General features: G+C 39.5%; 1 protein-coding gene across 9 annotated transcripts in view; it reads left to right on the forward strand.

The window, feature by feature from the left end:
* Nucleotides 1–16,461, forward strand: part of NAV1 (neuron navigator 1) — a 526,544-nt gene extending 510,083 nt beyond the window's left edge. For 3 of the 9 annotated variants that reach the window (XM_056557725.1, XM_056557724.1, XM_056557727.1), the window contains 2 exons: nucleotides 1,207–1,404; nucleotides 11,239–16,461. In XM_056557725.1, the coding sequence (XP_056413700.1) occupies nucleotides 1,207–1,404; nucleotides 11,239–11,334 (294 nt within the window). In that variant the 3' untranslated portion in view covers nucleotides 11,335–16,461. The remainder of the gene's footprint in view (nucleotides 1–1,206; nucleotides 1,405–11,238) is intronic. The other 6 variants (XM_056557730.1, XM_056557729.1, XM_056557732.1 and 3 more) reach the window with 3 other exon arrangements.
* Nucleotides 16,462–20,649: the final 4,188 nt, after the last annotated feature.

Consider the following 20,649-nt stretch of genomic DNA (forward strand, 5'->3'; position numbering starts at 1 on the left):
TAATATTTGACACGTACCTGTCCGTAATTAACAAACTAAAATTTAAAGCTTTATTTATACCAAGTGCTTGCTATGCACTACCTTTGAAGAATCTCAAAATCTACCTGAACAGGAATCGTGTGACAGACTTTTGCCTGCATAGAGCAATTACCGTATTTATGGGCGTATAACACGCACTTTTTAGGCTAAAATATTTATCCTAAAGTCTATGTGCGTGTTATACGCCGATACCGCCCCAGGATACCGCCCTCGCTGCCCGCTTCTCTCCCCCTGCCTTCCCTGGGGTCAAGAGCCCTGCTGCCGGCCCTTCTCACCCCCTGGCTATCGGCGCCGCTGCCCGTTCTGTCCCCCTGACTATCGGTACCGGCGCCGATAGCCAGGGGGAGAGAAGGGGCAGCGGCACCCATTGCCGGCGCCGCTGCCTCGTTGCCTCCCCCCATCCCCGGTGGCATAGTTACCTGGGTCGGGTCCGCGCTGCTGCAGGCCTCCGGCGTGCGTCCCCTTCGTCGTTGCTATGCGCTGCACGGCGCGGCGCATGACGTCAGTGCGCCGCGCCGTGCATAGCAACGACCCAGAGGACGCACGCCGGAGGCCTGCAGCAGCGCGGACCCGACCCAGGTAATTATGCCACCGGGGATGGGGGGAGGCAACGGGGCAGCGGTGCCGGCAATGGGTGCTGCTGCCCCTTCTCTCCCCCTGGCTATCGGCGCCGGCAATGGGGCGCCGGTACCGATAGTCAGGGGGACAGAACGGGCAGCGGCACCGATAGCCAGGGGGACTGAAGGGCCGGCAGCACAGCTCTAGACCCCAGGAAAGGCAGGGGGAGAGAAGCGGGCAGCGACGGCCTCTCTCCCCCTGCCTTTCCTGGGGATGTATCGGGGTATACACGCGCACACACGCACCCTCATTTTACCATGGATATTTGGGTAAAAAACTTTTTTTACCCAAATATCCTTGGTAAAATGAGGGTGCGTGTTATAGGCCGGTGCGTGGTATACCCCGATAAATACGGTATTCATGCACAAAGTGTATTTTACTGTATCATACAAAAACAAACTCACTGATTATATCTTTCTAAACTTATTTTTCAGACTTGAATTTTAGTTGTAATCATTTGTATTGAATTGTCCAAGGCTATAGGCTGCTGTTGACTTGAAAAGTAAATCTGCACAATCTTTACAATGATTTTTTTTCTTTGCACAATAGGTTCATGGACAGAGAGCTGCCTGGGAAGACCCAGTTGAGTGGGTTAGAGACACACTTCCCTGGCCTCTAGCACAACAGGACCAGTCAAAGTTGTTACATCTACCACAACCCAGTATGGGCACCAGTCTCTCAACATCACCTCCAAGGGAACACAATGTGAAGGAATCACCACCAGCTTCCTTGGATTCAGATCCACTGGTACACCATACTTCAAGTTTATAAGTCACTCTTGACATCTCCTGATGTCTATGACTATGTCATTATACAAAATTCACTGAGACATGTCAAAAGTTTTGATTGTTCTGGGTCTACCCATAGATGAAGCTGTTTCCTGCCACTGGATGGAGATTGTGTCCAGCCATGGAATGAACCATGATATTGTTTGCTTCATCCATATATATATATATATATATATATATATATATAACAAAAAAGTTTGAAACAACTGAAAATATGTCATATTCTAGGTTCTTCAAAGTAGCCACCTTTTGCTTTGATTACTGCTTTGCACACTCTTGGCATTCTCTTGTTGTGTTGGGTGTGTTGGTGTGGAGGAGGAGGTGTGATGGTGTGGGGGTGCTTTGCTGGTGACACTGTTGGGGATTTATTCAAAATTGAAGGCATACTGAACCAGCATGGCTACCACAGCATCTTGCAGCGGCATGCTATTCCATCCGGTTTGCATTTAGTTGGACCATCATTTATTTTTCAACAGGACAATGACCCCAAACACACCTCCAGGCTGTGTAAGGTCTATTTGACCAAGAAGGAGAGTGATGGGGTGCTGCGCCAGATGACCTGGCCTCCACAGTCACCAGACCTGAACCCAATCCAGATGGTTTGGGGTGAGCTGGACTGCAGAGTGAAGGCAAAAAGGGCCAACAAGTGCTAAGCATCTCTGGGAACTCCTTCAAGACTGTTGGAAGACCATTTCAGGTGACTACTCTTGAAGCTCATCAAGAGAATGAGTAATCAAAGCAAAAGGTGGCTACTTTGAAGAACCTAGAATAATACATATTTTCAGTTGTTTCACACTTTTTTGTTATGTATATAATTCCACATGTGTTAATTCATAGTTTTAATGCCTTCAGTGTGAATCTACAATTTTCATAGTCATGAAAATAAAGAAGACTTAGAATGAGAAGGTGTGTCCAAACTTTTGGTCTGTACTGTATATATACATATGTGGAAGAGAGAATAGAGAGAGAGATTGGTAGAGGTGTAAATACTCAGAACCTGACTGATCAAAATTTTTGACATGTCCCTGCAACATTTCAAAAGTTTTTTATTATGACACTTCAAACCTCTGACGTGCACAACTGTTTGCCCTTTTGTTGCATATATCTCCATATGATTGAATGTTGAAAACAAGAATATTATGCAATTTTAGTACGGAAGGAACAAAGAAATGCTGAATATACCCCCAACATGCCAAAGAGCACTCTTTGTGGCTTACAAATGGGTTACTAGGACTGTATGGATGCACTTGACATGTGTATTATATCGAAACATATAACAAAAGCTCTGTGTTTACATAGCTTAGCATCTATTAACGTTTCTGAGAAATGTTGAACAGTGATCAAATTATGAGACAACATAAATAATAAAGGTGCTCAGGGTGTGCTAAAATATAACCTTTAATGATTATTTTAAAAAAAATCACCAAAATTGTAATGTGCCTGTGCACCCCAAAACAAAAAAGATCAAACTAATGATACAATTTGCTGCATAAATGCTAGTCCATTAGACAGTCGGGTAGTGTAATACCCCTATCGTCACAGGTACTAGTCTTATCGATCAACAACACCGGCCCATTGCCCCAGCAGGGACAGGTTATGGGTCAGTATGCTTATGATTTAACCACCCAAATGTTGAACAGTGCCATTGTTTGTAATAGTAGACAAATGCTAAACCATTATAGTTCCTATTTTCTTAATGTGCCAGGTACAAAAAAATTAAGACTAACAATAAATATTAATTAAGTTCTTTAACATTTAAAGTTTTGTCCGACTAAACTAATATGTAGCCAAAGAAGTACCTATTGTACTATGAGTGAGTGGTAGGAAAAGGCGGTCTATGAGGCGCTGCTCAAAATGGCTCGCAGAGAGACGGACAAATGACAATAAATATTTTATTGAAAATTACGGACAACGCATTTCAGCACTCTGGGGTGCCTTCCTCAGGCCCAATTTGGCAGTACACTGTCGGCGCTGCACTTAGAAGCAGGATCCCTACCAGCAGACTCCTATAAGGTACCTGTCCTACAGAGTGTACTGCCAAATTGAACCTGAGGAAGGCACCCCAGAGTGCTGAAATGCATTGTCCGTAATTTTCAATAAAATATTTATTGTCTCTCTGCGAGCCATTTTGAGAAGCGCCTCATAGACCGCCTTTTCCTACCACCCATTTCCAAGCTGGTCCCTCGCTGGGAACCCAGAATCGGTCCGAGTGCAGCAGCTCTTAATCCATTCACCCTATTGCACCCCGAATACCACGACCCACCACAGTTGTGGGACTGAAACAACATCACCAAAGGTGAGTATATCACTTAGGTGCGGTGGAGGGATCACACCAAGTCGATATACGCTACAAGGGAGCGCCCCCTATCTCTCTTTTTATCTCTCCCATCCTCTTATTGTACAATGCAATACTTTTAAAGATAGAAATGCTGACTTTCGGCTAGTATAGATGGCGCAGCGATTGTTTGTCAAACATGTATTAAGGCAATAATTAGAGATGAGCAGTTACAGTAATTTGAGTCTCCTAGGACTGTATCCACCTTTTCCAGCCCACCAGAGCACCTGAAAGCTGAACTAATTTGTTGCAGGCTAAAGTCATCAACTGCCGAGCCACAAGGTTCCTGTAACTTTGGGAATGTATTAGTAGAAAATGCCATATTGTTCAAATCAAGTTTTGTTTTAGTTTTTTTTATGTGGTGTTTTTCTCAGCAGCATTTTCATGAGCATCACAAGTCATCTTTACTAGTATAAAGTAGAAGCAGATAGCTAGGAATCCAACAACAGTTTTGTATAGGTCACTGAACTTGGCTAAAACAGTGTCCCATATCAGTGCGACAATCTCCAGATTCCAGTTTTCTATGTCCGCATTGCCATTATTACTATAATCATGTACTGAAAATAGCTTAAAAGAATATACAGTCAGTAAATAAGAAAAAAAAGAAACAGATTTCAGTATGTGATTGTCATTTATAAAACAAAATTGAGGTGATACTTTCCTGTTAACGCTTAGTGCAATGTCACATACATGTACGTCACGTTTCCGAGTGTACTTGAATATACACATTGCTTGAAATTTTAGAGCATAAACACACAGAATGGTTCTACCCTCCATACTGCAAGGGCCCTACGGTTGTGCAAACACAACTTAGATTTTTTACAAATAACTACCATTTGTGGATTTTCTATTTTTATTTTTGATCCTTAACTGTTTCCATGCTTTTTCTATGATATGTTTATGTCTTTGTGTTTTTGCCAATAATTTCCACATACATCCAGTCCAGTTATTGTGTATGGAGCTCCTGAATTTAGCCATGTGCTATACTCAGCAACTCCATAGACAATGTATGTAGTTGCAGCATGCATGTGCGACTTTCTGCTCCATTCCAAAACAAGACTGTGCTTCCTATTTTTGAGGTCGTAGGGGGGTTAGCAATCTGACACTTATCTCCTATCCTTTAGATAGTGGCTAAGCGTTTTACCTTGGAATACCCCACTTTTTATTAGATGTCGACCAAGTACATATGTTGATTGCACATGTCGAGGGTTACAAGCCAGTATGATTAACCAGTGTTTATGCATAATAAAGACATTTTTAAAAGATGCCTTTTTGCTAATTGGAAGGAGGTGTGAAAAGGGATTTTGCATCTGTCGTCTTCTATGCATTCATTTTTTTCCCTTACAGTCAATATACAGCTGCAAACTACCTAAATGCCACAGTCAGTAGGGACAGGTTGACGGTCCCTTTGTCACCCATGAGTATCCAATAAATGTGATTAATGATCACAGATAGGTTATCTGTTATAGCTGCATGTCTGTTAGATCTGTAGATGCCTATAAGTGAGTTATATTTAATAGTTAAATAAAAAGTGCATGGTAAAAATAGTTTTCATAAAATACATACACAGTATTTCCCATAAAAGAGTAAACCCATTATATTTTTGTGAATATTTTGTAAATATAAAAAATTTTCTTTTCATGTAGCAGCACTCAAGTAATGATACTCTGCTACAATGTAAGGTAATGAGTACACAGTCTGTATAACACTGTTCAACCCCTTAAGGACCCATCCATTTTACACCTTAGGACCCGGCCATTGTTTTTTCGTGACATATTCTACTTTAACATAGTGGTAAAATTTTGTGGTAACTTGCATCCTTTCTTGGTGAAAAATCCCCAAATTTGATAAAAAGTTTGAAAATTTTGCATTTTTCTAACTTTGAAGCTCTCTGCTTGTAAGGAAAATGGATATTCCAAATATTTTTTTTTTATTCACATATACAATATGTCTACTTTATGTTTGCATCATAAAATTGACGTGTTTTTACTTTTGGAAGACACCAGAGGGCTTCAAAGTTCAGCAGCAATTTTCCAATTTTTCACAAAATTTTCAAACTCGCTATTTTTCAGGGACCAGTTCAGGTATGAAGTGGATTTGAAGGGTCTTCATCTTAGAAATACCCCACAAATGACCCCATTATGAAAACTGCACCCCCCAAAGTATTCAAAATGACATTCAGTCAGCGTTTTAACCCTTTAGGTGTTTCACAGGAATAGCAGCAAAGTGAAGGATAAAATTCACAATCTTCATTTTTTACACTTGCATGTAGACCCAATTTTTGAATTTTTACAAGGGGTAAAAGGAGAAAATTTATACTTATATTTGTAGCCCAATTTCTCTCGAGTAAGCACATACCTCATATGTCTATGTAAATTGTTCGGCGGGCGCAGTAGAGGGCTCAGAAGGGATGGAGCGACAATGGGATTTTGGAGAGTACGTTTTTCTGAAATGTTTTTTGGGGGGCATGTTGCATTTAGGAAGCCCCTAAAATTTCACATTTTTGCAAGGGTTAATAGCAGAAAATACCCCCCCCCCCCCCAAAAAAAATAAATAAATTTGTAACCCCATCTCTTCTGAGTATGGAGGTACCCCATAAGTTGACCTGAAGTGCACTACGGGCGAACTACAATGCTCAGAAGAGAAGGAGTCATATTTGGCTTTTTGAGAGCAAATTTTGCTCGGGGGCATGTCGCGCTTAGGAAGCCCCTATGGTGCCAGGACAGCAAAAAAAAAAACACATGGCATACCATTTTGGAAACTAGACCCCTTGAGGAACGTAATAAGGAATAAAGTGAGCCTTAATACCCCACAGGGATTTCACGACTTTTGCATACGTAAAAAAAAAAAAAATTCACTAAAATGTATGTTTCCCCCCCAAATTTCACATTTTTGCAAGGGTTAATAGCAGAAAATACCCCCCAAAATTTGTAACCCCATCTCTTCTGAGTATGGAGGTACCCCATAAGTTGACCTGAAGTGCAATACGGGCGAACTACAATGCTCAGAAGAGAAGGAGTCATATTTGGCTTTTTCAGAGCAAATTTTGCTCGGGGGGCATGTCGCATTTAGGAAGCCCCTACATGGCATAACATTTTGGAAACTAAACCCCTTGAGGAACGTAACAAGGGGTACAGTGAGCATTTATGGGACAGTGGGCTGTACAAAATTTTTAATTTGCACAGCCCACTGTTCCAAAGATCTGTCAGACACCAGTGGGGTGTAAATTGTCACTGCACCCCTCATTACATTCCGTGAGGGGTGTTGTTTCCGAAATGGGGTCACATGTGTTTTTTTTTTGTGTTTGTGAAAACCGCTGTAACAATCAGCCACCCCTGTGCAAATCACCTCAAATGTACATGGTGCACTCGCCATTCTGGCCCTTGTTGTGCGCCCCCAGAGCACTTTGCGGCCACATATGGGGTATCTCTGTAGTCGGGAGAAATTGCATCACAAATTTTGGGGGGCTTTTTTCCCTTTTACCTCTTGTCAAAATTAAAAGTATAGGGCAACACCAGCATGTTAGTGCAAAAAATTAATTTTTTTACACTAACATGCTGGTGTAAACCCCAACTTCACCTTTTCATACGGGGTGAAAGGAGAAAAAGCCCCCCAAAATTTGTTAGGCTTGAAATACGACAGGGCTCCGAAGTTAGAGCGCCATGTGCATTTGAGGCCTGAATTAGGGATTTGCATAGGGGTGGACATAGGGGTGTTCTACGCCAGTGATTCCCAAACAGGGTGCCTCCAGCTGTTGCAAAACTCCCAGCATGCTTGGACAGTCAACAGCTGTCCGGCAATACTGGGAGCTGCTGTTTTGCAACAGCTGGAGGCTCCATTTTGGAAACAGTGGCGTACCAGACGTCTTTCATTTTTATTGGGGAGGTGAGAGGGGCTGTGTAGGGGTATGTGTATATGTAGTGTTTTTTACTTTTTATTTTATTTTGTTTTAGTGTAGTGTAGTGTTTTTAGGGTACAGTCACACGGGCGGGGGATTACAGCGAGTTTCCCGCTGTGAGTTTGAGCTGCTGCGCAAAATTTGCTGCATCGCAAACTTGCAGCCTGATACTCACTGTAAGCCCCCTGCCCATGTGAATGTACCCTGTACATTCACAGGGGGGGGGAACCTCCAGCTTTTGCAAAACTACAACTCCCAGCATGCATGGTCTATCAGTGCATGCTGGTAGTTATAGTTTTGCAACAGCTGGAAGCACACGGGTTGGGAAACACTGAGTTAGGAAACAGACAATGTTTCCCAACCAGTGTGCCTCCAGTTGTTGCAAAACCACAACTCCCAAACATTCTCAGGCATGCTGGAAGTAGTAGTTCGGCAACATCTTTAGAGCCAGATGTTGCCGAACTACAACTCCCAGCATGCTTGGAGTTGTAGTTTTGCAACATCTGGAGGACTACAGTTTGCAGACCACTAATACAGTGGTTCCCAATCTGTGCCCTTCCAGATGTTGCAAAACTACAACTCCCAGTATGCCAAAACTGTCCAAGCATGCTGGGAGTTGTAGTTCTGCAGATGCCAGATGTTACAGAACTACAACTCCCAGCATGCCTAGACAGTAAGGGGATGCTGAGGATGTGTAGTTTTGCAACATCTGGAAGGGCACAGTGGTCTCCAAACTGTGGACCTCCAGATGTTGCAAAACTGCAACTCCCAGCATGCCCAGATGCCAAGGGCTGTCTGGGCATGCTGGGAGTTGTAGTGTAAGGGGACCAGATGGAGCAGTCCGGATCGCTTTACGGCGGTCTGGACTGCTGCAAAGGTCCCGCGACGCCCCCAAAGATCCACTGACCTGTCGCCACTGCCGCCGTCTCCGCTGCCGGGATCCGGGTCTTCAGAAACGAGGTAAGTACTGGGGCCGGTCCCCAGCACTCCCCCGTCCCCTGCCGCGTCCTCCGGTCTTCCTCCTGTTCTCTCCGGACTTCCAGGGGCCGAGAAGGGTGGGAGGAAATAATGGCCCCCCCCCCCACTGCGATTGGTCGGTTGCGATTGCCACCTCGCTCCTATACTTCGGCATGGTCCTGGCTATCTGTGACAACCAGGATCATGCAAAATTACCGGGCGGTCGGGTCCCAGACGATCAGCCCGGTAACGCCTCAGATCGCAGGGGCGATTTCCCTCGCGATCTGCGGTGATCATGGCCGACATGGCCCCCCTCGGCGTTTGCCCTGGATGGCTGCTGAAGCATTTCAGCAGGCATCCACTTCCGATCTCTGCCCGGTGCGCAGCAGGGACCGGAAAGCGCCAGGACGTCCGGGGATGTCCTGGGTCCTTAAAGCCCAGGGTGCCAGGATGTCCGGGGATGTCCTGGGTCCTTAAGGGGTTAAAGGAAAACGATCATCTGTTCACTCACGCTAAACCCTATACACTGGGTTATATTGTGGGTGAACTGGAGACCAATAAGGGGTAAAGGGTTAAATACATATCTGTCCTATGGAGATCTGTCCCTCCAAAGATTGGCATCCATCTTGAATATTCAATTCACTGAAGATGGATGCCGATCTTTAACGATATGCTTAATAGGGTTTAGGTCTGGAGATATGCCTGGCCAGTCCATCACCTTCAGCTCCTTTTAAGATGGCAGTGGTTGCATTGGAAGTGTTTATGGGGTTGCTATCATGATGGAATACTACCCTGCGGCTCAGTCTCGGAAGAGAAGGGTTCATGTTTGGCTTTAGTACATGTTGGCTTTCATGTTGGCTTTCAATGAACTGTTAACATCGTCCTTTGGGGAAGCCCCCTCCGGAATAAGCCTTCTAATTAGGGATTCACTAAAACTTAACTTTTATTGAATTATATTAATATTATTAAATCATAGAAAACCACACGTGAGTTAAAATTCTCAGTGCTGCTCACTTGCTACCAATGTTGTTTAGGGATTTTTTTCAAATTAGACAGGTAGTCCCTGATCTCAATGAACTGTAGGTCCACAGTGACAACAGCACCTGTGCAAGCCCAGACTATGACACTCAACCCTTATTCAACTGACCTGGATAGATGACACTCCAACCATCATGTTTAACCATAGGCAAGAAATACTTTTCTTTGTACTCCTTACCTGCGGCCACACCCACCTGACACTATCTGAAGCAAATAAGTTTATCTTGGTCTTATCGGACCACAGGACATGAGTCCAATAATCCATGTCCCTAGTCTGCTTTTCTTCAGCAAACTGTTTGTAGGCTTTCTTGTGCATCGTCTTTAGTAGTAAGAAGTAACACTGCGTGCCTGGCCAATAAGGAGCCTTGCATAAAGAAAAAGTTACAGCAGCACACTGCTATGTGTAACGCTGCTAGCGTTTCACATGTCCTGGTCCTTACCGTCAGCCGACAAGGACCATCATCCAGTTGAGGGCCTCTGTTTAGGACAGGTCATCCAAGTAGGATATTGACAGTGGTTAGGGCAAGCTCTAGTCTGCACTGATCCCTACCAGACTTGACAACTAGTTCCTGGGACTGCAACTCTATTCATTCTGCCTGACAATTCAAAAATGGTAAATGCTTCCACTCTCATAAGGCTTTAGAGTTAGGTGGTAGATGCAGGACTGGTATCAACATAAAATGTACATTCTGATGCTGTTTTAGTATTACTCCCTGAATTGCTGGGGTACTCCAGTGAAGAAAAAAAATGTTTTTAAATTAACTGGTGCCAGAAAGTTAAACAGATTTGTAAATTACTTCTATTTAAAAATCTTAATCCTTCCAGTACTTATCAGCTGCTGTATGCGCCAGAGAAAGTTGTGTACTTATTTCCAGTCTTTTTTTATTTGAAAACATTTTTTTTTTTCACCAGAGCCCCATTTAAGCTTTGGCTTCATTAGGGAGGGGTGATTAGGGGGTAACCAAGAGATCAGAGGGGTTTATCAGAGATCCTTTTGTTTTGCTGATTACTGTTTATAAAGTTATAAAAGTGGCTTTTTGGTTAAGAGCTGAAGAGTTAAATTGGTGGTGTTGAGCTGCAGTAGCAGACCTCTTCTCTCCCTCACCTCACCTTGCATTATTAATTATAGGGTTTTGCTTTCAGTCCTGTATGTCAGTCAATCAAGGCAGTAGGGGAACGAGAATTATCAGTCAAGTTAGTGGATATTAGCAGGAGAAATACAAGACAAAAGTTGTTTGAAGAAGTGTGATAGAAAAAAACAAAATAGGGGGTGCTCCCTTATTTAGTATGTAAGTCAGAACTCGGCAGCACAGAATCACGGCAGGATCATTTAACCAGCACGCCGGCTTGTTTTTACAGTCTTCTGGGGTATATCTGGTGGACCTGAGGAAGGCACGGTACAGTGCTGAAACATGTTAATTGTACAAAATAAAACTACATGTTGTCCTGTGCTTGCCTGTGGTCGTAATTGCCTTTACACTGAACAGCACCTCCTAGACCACTTTTTGCTTGCTCTCTTCCATCCCTTGATTGTAAGTTACATTTTCTATTTTCTTTTTTTACAGATGGCAATGCTCTTAAAACTACAAGAAGCCGCCAACTATATTGAATCACCTGACCGAGAGACGATGTGTGACACTGATCTATCTTCAACCATCTGAAAATTTTAATATCTTCTGAAAACAGTCTGAAATAACAATAGGGAATCTATCCTCTATACAATAGTCTTGTTGAAGAATGGGGAAGGACTCTGATGTACTATGTCTATTAAAATTTTCATTACCTTATTTCCCCTTTATTACCCAATAGGTATACCAGTCTGGGTCAGAAACAAAATGTTGCTACAGAATGAAGCATTTTTTTTTTATTATATGTTTTTTTCATTTACTATGGAAATTTTTAAGATTTAGTAGGAAGTTGCTACTTAGTATTTCTTTTTTAAAAACCTTATTTCCTATGTCTCATTACAAGGTATTAATTAATTACTGTATGGATGGCATCTTCTTTTGCCAAGGACAAAAGAAGTAGATATTGTTTTTTATATGTATACTAGAGCGAAAATGGGAAACCAGAATGTTCAGTTTCAAGACTGTTAATAGTATAACTGTACTTCCTATATGAAACATTGACAGATTGCTAAGATATCATTGAACGTTTAAATGTCAGCTTTTTGATAAGGACCAATCTAATATAATGCAAGTTGTCCACACAGTCCAGTTTGATCCAGTGTTTGATGTGTTTTTTCCAAACACATTAAACAAAATAGTATCAAACACATAAAAAAGCTTCAAACTCCAAATTGTAATGTGTGGACATAATTTATCATTATTTTCATGAAACATATTCCTCATAGAATTCTTATTTCTTTCTACCTTATTGCCAGTTGAGACTCCCCTCTCATGCATTCTCACAGCATTCCTGACATTATATCTGGGACATAAGTACTACCAAATGTTCTTCAATAGAAAAATTTTAATCAGATGTATAGTTCTACTTTTCAGTAAGGAATATATGGGTTCATCGTGGACCATATCATTTCCAGGCACCATACAGTAAAGAGCCTTGTTAAACAAACAACAACAGAGTAATTCAGTAGGAATTACATCAAAATGTTATGTTAAACAAAAGATATACTGTACAACTTAAAATCAGTTTCCAAATATTTCTCTCTCATATGCAAATTTATTTTCCATTTATTTATTTTAAACCTTGTAACTACTGAAATACTACATGTTTTGCAGCACTCAGTTTGAAAAACCGCACCCAAGTGACTTAAAGCAAAAGAACAATACATTACAATGTGAAAGATTATTTAAAATTCAGTATTATGAGAATTTCATTGTGTCATTGTATAGTAGCTTTTTATTTACAAGTAGCCAAATTATTTTGAGAATGTGATTATATTGAAATGTACCCTAGCACTTGCCAGTACCTGCTATTTTATTCACATTTTGTTCAATACAACTCATATATAACAATGGTATCAACATTGGCATAGTCCATCAAACATGTTATGTGCATCTTTGTCTTTAGAACAATGTAGATTACTCAACTCTTTAGATATCTTACAACACAATTGACTTGTTTCGCCTTTAACAACAAATATCTTAGTCAGGAATTGTAAATAAATCTGGATTTATTTGGACCCATAATTACAGCAGATCTCGTTATACACCACTGCTATTATGGCGATCTTGTGAATATTGTGTAACAGCATCGATGAGTGAAATCATCTCACGTTTACTATAAAAACTTGAAATGCTAACTTTTAAAGTTAGAAGGGGAGACCTTATGCATTATATAGGTATTTAGAAATAGGAAGCCCCCGGTAATGTTGATAAGAAAATAGAACTGAACATTCAAGTTTTAGAATAGTTTTATTCCGGATGTGTATATTTTATGTGTAACTTCTGCAGGCGTTAAACTATTGGAAAACTTAGTTGTAGGGGCATGTTATGCTGTTTATATTAATGTATTATTAATGCTGACTTTCAATCAATTACTTTTTAGTTTATCTAAATTGCACTTTAATATGAGTTCCACATTAATGTTTTTCAGTATATGGTTTAATACAGATGAGCAACTTCAGGAGGTTAGTGTTATTATGATATAAAGTGGCTTTGTCTGATCTCCTGTATGAGAGCATCACGTGATGGGAAGATTTTGAACTTGGAGAGATATAGATTTGCACACAAAAAACTTGGACTTCTAAAAGAAAACTTAAGTCCTGCTTCCCCTGCGCACACAGGAGAGAAAGTGCTATCTAGTGCCGTTAACCGTACACAGGTAGGGAATACGAAAACATGTACAGAATACTGAATTAAATCATAGGGAACTTCAAGCTCAATGACTGTCCCTTGACAGTGCTGTTTTAATACCATGAGAGCAAAGAAATAAAGACATATACATGGGGCTACAGAAAGCTGTATGGTATTGGTGCTAATACCAGTTTGTCAGATGCAAGCGAGCATGTGCCGATGTTAACCCTTTTCTCATTATTCTATGTCAAAACTTGAGTTAGAGACTCTATGGTGCTTTTGAACCATTTTGTAGATGTATGTGACATAAAAAATAGAGAGTAGGAATAATAGACTACTAGAAAAATACCTGCCTACATGAATCTGGCTATTATGCGTCTGAATCTTGGACATATTTAAAATGTTTCTCTAAGGGGTTTTTACTATACAGAAATCATACGTATGGAATTTAGAATGATGACTTTCCAATATATCTAAACAAGTTTAAAATTCAACATTTCTGATAAGGTGTTGTAGGGACAATCATAGAATTGGAGCAGCACATTTTTCCATATTCCTTTGGCTTTTACCAGTAGGTACAGGTGGGGTTCTGTGTTTTCCCAATACACTGATATTGTACATAAAACTTTAAAATTGCAAACTTGAAATTAAAATAGTGCAAGATTGGGCAATAAAAGATATTAAACAGAACATGAAGCAATCAGTTGTTCAATGAGCCATTGTAAACCAAAATCACTTTGGAATTTTTCAGTCAAACACTTTTACTGAATAGATATTGTCTTGTGTGAAAGTGAAATACAAGCTACTTGTATCATTCCCATCTGAAAAATAGTGATATGTCTGTCACCTGCAGTGTTATATTGCATTTATTGAAAAGTATTTATTAAAAATCATAAAGTGGGAGAAATTAATTATGAGTAAAGGATAAACAATGCAGAAGAAGAATGGTTTTTACAATTGTACAGTTGTTTTCAGAATTCAAAACCATTTAATTTTATACACAAGATCACAGGTGCTAGCAAGTTATTATTTTAATGTTCCCCCACCAGAAGACCTAAAATTTTGCTGCTGGTCCTCCTGGTCAGGCAAGGTGCTTATTAAACCACAAAGTGTATATTCACACAGGGCAGTTATATATTGAAATTTACTTTAAAAAAAAAAAACGGCATGTAAATACGTACAGGTTTTCCCAATTTCTGCCACATTACTGCCCTGTATGAATATACCTTAAGACATCAGTGGCCTTAATTTACTGTGGGACCTACAAAACACTCCCTCCCCTTTGTACACAAGCTCCTCTATTGTTTGCCTTTTACTTTATTTCAGGTCCCGGATGTCTTTATAACGGAATAGTAGAGGCAGTACCATTCTGGTAACATGTAGCATGTTGGTTTTTTGATGTATTTATAAAGTTGTACCATTGGAAAACATATATTCAACAATCATTTTTGTTTGATTTTTTTGTGAATGTTCCCAGTTAAAATGTGTCCATCTCAAAGTTAATAATGTATTCTTTGTTAATGTTATAAACTAAAAATATAAGTGGATATAATGAGACTTAAAAGGGAACTGAAGGTTAAAGATGTGGAAGACAATAAACTAGTTCAAACCACACTATGTCAATGAAGAATTAGTTTTATAAAATTACTAATGTAGACATTTGTTGGTGGTGACTACATTTGCCCAATAATGCATGATCTAGGCATATACGTCTTTAATGTGTGTTTTAATAAATTACTAGGAACACTTAGATAATTAGACAAGTTGCACCAGGCCCTCCAGTGGCACATGACAGGATGATGTAATCCATGATAAACTGTTCTGTCCCCCCCCCCCACACTTGAAAAAACTTTTGACATATCAGACATGTTTTGATCAGTCGGGGTCTGAGTGTTCTGATCAGGAGAGGATCCGATCAGAACAAGCCAGTAAAAGTCTGCACTAAGCATGTTAACTCCTGGTTGTGTGTCACATGAGATAAACTTGCAATGCAAGTCTCTTGGTTTGTCTCGTTCGCTTGCACACAATCTGTCCTTGTTCTTTTTAAACACTCTCTAGCATATGTCAAATGTTTTCTCAAGTGACAAGTACAATACAATCCCATGTTTTGCCATTTTTAGCTATTATGGATCTAGCAAGCGTGTTACAGTGTTCCTGCAGTGAATGTTAATGTATGTGTGTATACCTATTTTTGAAGAAAATGAGTATGTGTGCTTCCATGTATGTATTGATTGTGTGTATATCTGCATGTATGAAGTGTGCACATACATGGGTGCATACATGTAGTTCCTGCATTCTGGGGGACAGTTAAGGGATTTTGGCATCTGTGGCTGGCACACACATTTGGAATGTTGGACGTATAAAACAATAACAAAAATCAGAATGAAGGAGCTTCTCATGTTAACATTTTCATGTGTTCAAGGGTTTGAAAATGTGTAGGAAGGGAAGGCTACTTAAAAAAGGCCATTGTGCCCAAACGTGGAAATGAACTAAAATAGTAAACAAAGCATAAAAGTGCCCACACCATTTGTTACATAATAATTAATCTAGAGCCTGCAAAGTGACAACCATTTACCTGTTATTCCTGTGCCTATAATCTGCTATGGCATGTATTGCAACAATATGAAGATCTAATCTCGATTTGGAATGAAAGCTTTCAATTATTAGAATCGATTCAAACTTTTTTCTGTATCAAGTGCAAAATTACAATATGTATTTTATATTTTGATATTTATTCACAAATTATACATTTTTACTTTTGTCTAATATTTAAATACAATTATTATGTGGGTGATTAAAGTTATTTGAACTCTTTTGATGTCTTTAACCCTTAAAGCACCATGATGTAACTGTTCATAAAAGACTGTCTTTCATAAAAGCTACACAATGTACAGTGGTGTAATGATCATGCAACCACAAAAATTATGCCCATGCTGGCAGCATGGCAGGCTTTTACTGTAATGGCCAGTATCATAGAAACCTCTGATCCAGGCTGTTTAACCCCCTTGGATATTAAAGTCAGTAGCAACATGTGAACATCTGAGGAGTTTGACGGGGGGGGGGGGGGGGCTCTTTCTGTCTACCCATCAGCATAATTAAGACCCACACTATCGCCACAGATATAAGACTCCTAGGAATGGCCTAAATCACAGGTAATAATGCTTAGGAATATTACATATTCTGAATATGAACAAATTGTTGCTGCTTTTCTAGTAGAACTAGAAAAGTATAATAAAGTTTATTTAAAAAAAAAAAAGTCCCTTTCAAAATAAAAATTTTATATTGCCATCTAGGTTAAGACCTGAACGATAAGATTAGTTCAATATTCATGCTACATGGTGAAGAGTGGCGCATGACAAGGGGGTCCGCCGCTGAAACGTTGCAACCTGGCTAAGCTGCATTGGTGCTGTTTTCTGCTATGCACTATTGTGCAATTGTCCTGAGATTCTCATCGCACTACATCGCAAGAGCGGGGAAAAGTTTGTTGTATTTTGAAGATATAAAAGACTAAAAAAACAAAAACAGTGCATAACAAAGCTCCATAAAAGGAAAAAATATGAATTTCAGTATGTGCCATTCATTTTCATTTTTTTTTTAAGTATTCCTATTGTGCCAAAGTAGTAAAATTTACTAAAACAATAAAAGCTAAATATGGTATCAATGTTGACAATGGAAAGATAACACATTATGGCTCTAGGAATGCAGCAATGAAGGCCCAAAATACACCAAAAGAGATTAAACTAGATAAACATTCAGGTGCTTGTAACCCTCTGTACTAAAATATCATGTGATTTAATTAATGTAATCTAAAAACTTGAAGCATGCTAGAGTGGGATCATAACTTACTTTTGTTTTTTGTTTTTTTTACAAATCAGTGTAAAAGCCTTCAAGTGAAAATTTAAAATTTTAGCTCCACCCATATGAAGTTTAGAAATGTTACTAGGGTCTGAGCGTTAACCCCTCTATAAACAAAAGTATAATCTATAACATGATGCTACAATATACAATTTAAAAAGTCACAGAAAGGAGGCCATACTTACTGTTTACTGATACAAGGGCAGGTAAGGCATTTATATCCACTATGATGCAGGTTAGTCGCAATGCTATATAAGGGGAGGTTGCACAGGTGCAAAATACTCATGATTAACCGCTCACATACACAGATATACATAGCATTCACAGGGTGCAAGTTACATGATACAATGTACAATGTCCATGAAATAATGAATGTCCAATATACAATGTACATGAAATAATGAATTATGGCATATATACTCCTTTTCAAACCATGCTATATAGCAAATTGCACATGAAGGTGGGAAATTTGAAGGCATCTCTGTTCAGGAACGCTATTGATAGATACTGTCTGGTAACATTAATTAATTTTCTTTGCATATGAACTTCAAACCATGTAGTAACCATGTAATTGCCTAATAGCATTTTTATGCTAAATAAATGTATTCAGGCTGTTTACATCAAGTGTTACACAGAGACAATGTACATCAGTTATAATCTCCAGAAATTGACTGATATCCAATATAAAATAAGCGAACATACAAGCAAAAAACTGTCTTGGAGACACTGCTCAAAACTTGAACGCAAATGAAGGACTCAGGCCAGCAAAGGACAACGAACAATTTATTGTTTGCAGTAAGAACGATGCGTTTCGGCACTGACTAATGCCTTCCTCAGGTCCACCAAGATTTCCCCAGAGCGTTCTCAGGCTGTGTTGGGATACTAGTCCGGAGATACTGTGAGTTAGCTGTGCTGCTGTGGTCCATTTTTTGCTTGCATGTTCACTTATCCAAATCGGTTTCCATCCTGGAATCTGATACCGGTCAGAGTGTGGCAGCCAAAATCTACTTCACCATTTATTTCCTTACCACTGCAGTTGCACACCAACGTGTAACTTTTTTTTACAGGTCAGTATATCACTTTGGTGTTGGGGAGGGTGCACCATGGAGCGCCCCCTGTCCTTTCTTCTCTCTCTCAATATCCTCAACATAAAATAAGCTTTTTTATGTTTATGATAGTAGGAAAAACTTAATTTAACATAACTGCGGGTATGTTTAATAGCCCTGCAGGGAATCTAGTGAATTATGTTCTCCAATCCAAATAATCACACATCTTCAGAAATAAGGAGATTAGCTGCAGTTTTCATCAAGCATGCAATACGTTATTAATTAACCATAATGAACTCCCTCCCCCCCCTCATAGTGGCCAAAACCTAACAGCTTTCTTTTGGGATAAGGGAGTAATTTTTGGTAAATTAAATGATTTACAAATATGTTAGTAATATTAGAAGCTATCACATGGAGGGAAGTTGTTTGAAACCGTGACCATTTTATTAGAGTATACAACACCAGTGGGATTCGATATTTATACAATAAAACTTTTGGATTGCAAAGATGTAGTAATGCGACAAACAGGATTACCCTGCAATTACTGGTTGGTAACTGAATCAGTCAATTGGCTCCTAATCTCATTAATATAGTAACTTTTGTCACATATTAGAAGGTACCCCTTCCTTAGTAGCAGATTTCATAGTTATTAGATCATCGTCAAGCAATGTCTTCAATTTCTGTTTAGTCAAATTATGCTATACATGGTACTCTTATCTTTGAATCATTTTCACAAGATTGCCCATTTATTTTTGTATAAGAATGATAGAGGCCTAAATGGGTTTATACAATTTTGTGCCACTTTGTTGCAACGTTATCCTGATTGTTTAAAACAAAACTGTAAACTACATATGCACAACTTTTATCCATTGGAAGAAAATTCACCAGGGAAAGAGGATGTGTATGTCAGGGTTTTTTTTATTGTCCTGTATATGTTTCACATTTTTATGACAGCAGAATATACAATTAAAGAAGAGGGATCCATCATATCTTGTTTTCAAACGCTATTACACACAAGATCCAAAAATGACCCTGACATACACAAATCTGTTCTTCAAGCCATGGTTCGACCTTTTGTCAATACACAGTATACAGTGTATGTTTAATTTAATGTAACAGGCAAAAGGTATAGTCAATACACAGTATACAGTGTATGTTTAATTTAATGTAACAGGCAAAAGGTATAGAGTCCGCCACTTCTGCAACCACGGCAAGCGGGCAGACACAGGTGTGAAAATATGAAGCAAAACCAATCCGTATGGTGCTCAGTCCAGAAACATGCGAGTAAATCCAAATATGAGTAATGAAGAATTGTAGACTGCACTCACCCAAGTGGACGCTTCAGAATATTCTTTATTAAGCAGACAGAGTGGCGGTGTCAGACAGGTGAAGAAACAGGAACGCCGAGGACCTCAGCGTGCAGGTAACAGCTGTGTCGTACTTCGTCACTTGGGTGAGTGCCGTCTACAATTTTTCATTACTCATATTTAGTTTAGTTTTATATAAATGACTATTACTGAATTATGTGAATCATGTTTTAAATGATTGTTGCTGATAGATGTATTACCACAGTTAATTTATGTGTAAGGTGACACTCAATTTTAAAATATATTACTGTGAAAGGTAGCAGGATTGGAACAGCATTTAAGTGCTTATGGTGCAAGGAAAAACCTTGATTACCCAAGACATGTTTCATAGATGCCTGACGAAACAGCAGAAGGCTGGGAAGCCCATTGCATCCTGGGTAATACACGTTTTTCCTTGCACCATATTGAAGTGCCGTTCCAATTCTGCTACTTTTCAGACAATAAATATTTTTGTTTGCGGTGTGTTTCAATAGTAGGATGGTTGTGTTAGGATAAATAATTTCTTTCCTATAATATAGGCATGTGGTGCATATCCTGATTTGGTCACCTGTGCTGATCTTATTACACTATAGAGCACTTTTATTTTTATTTTGATAATTACTTTTATTATGAATTTTGAAAGACCTGTTCAGATTATGTAATTCCATTATTTCATCTATGTTTTGAATAGATATTTGGGGATAAATAATGATGCCACTAGTTACACTGAACATGACTGACACCACTATTGCTTCAAGCTACATGAAACATTAATGTTTCTTTTATTTCCATGTTTATAAGTCATTATCATTTTGAAAGCATTGTTTGAGGCTCATCTCCATATGCCTGAAATCTGAGTACCACGTCTGAAAAAAAGCAGCTTTTTCTGCTTTGCTAACATATGCCAATGATAAACACAGGACATTTGAGGATCTCTGATAACATGGATATGGATAACACATGAAGTAAAC

Source organism: Hyla sarda, chromosome 2 (genome assembly GCF_029499605.1).
Source record: "Hyla sarda isolate aHylSar1 chromosome 2, aHylSar1.hap1, whole genome shotgun sequence".
Classification (NCBI taxonomy): Eukaryota; Metazoa; Chordata; class Amphibia; order Anura; family Hylidae; genus Hyla; species Hyla sarda.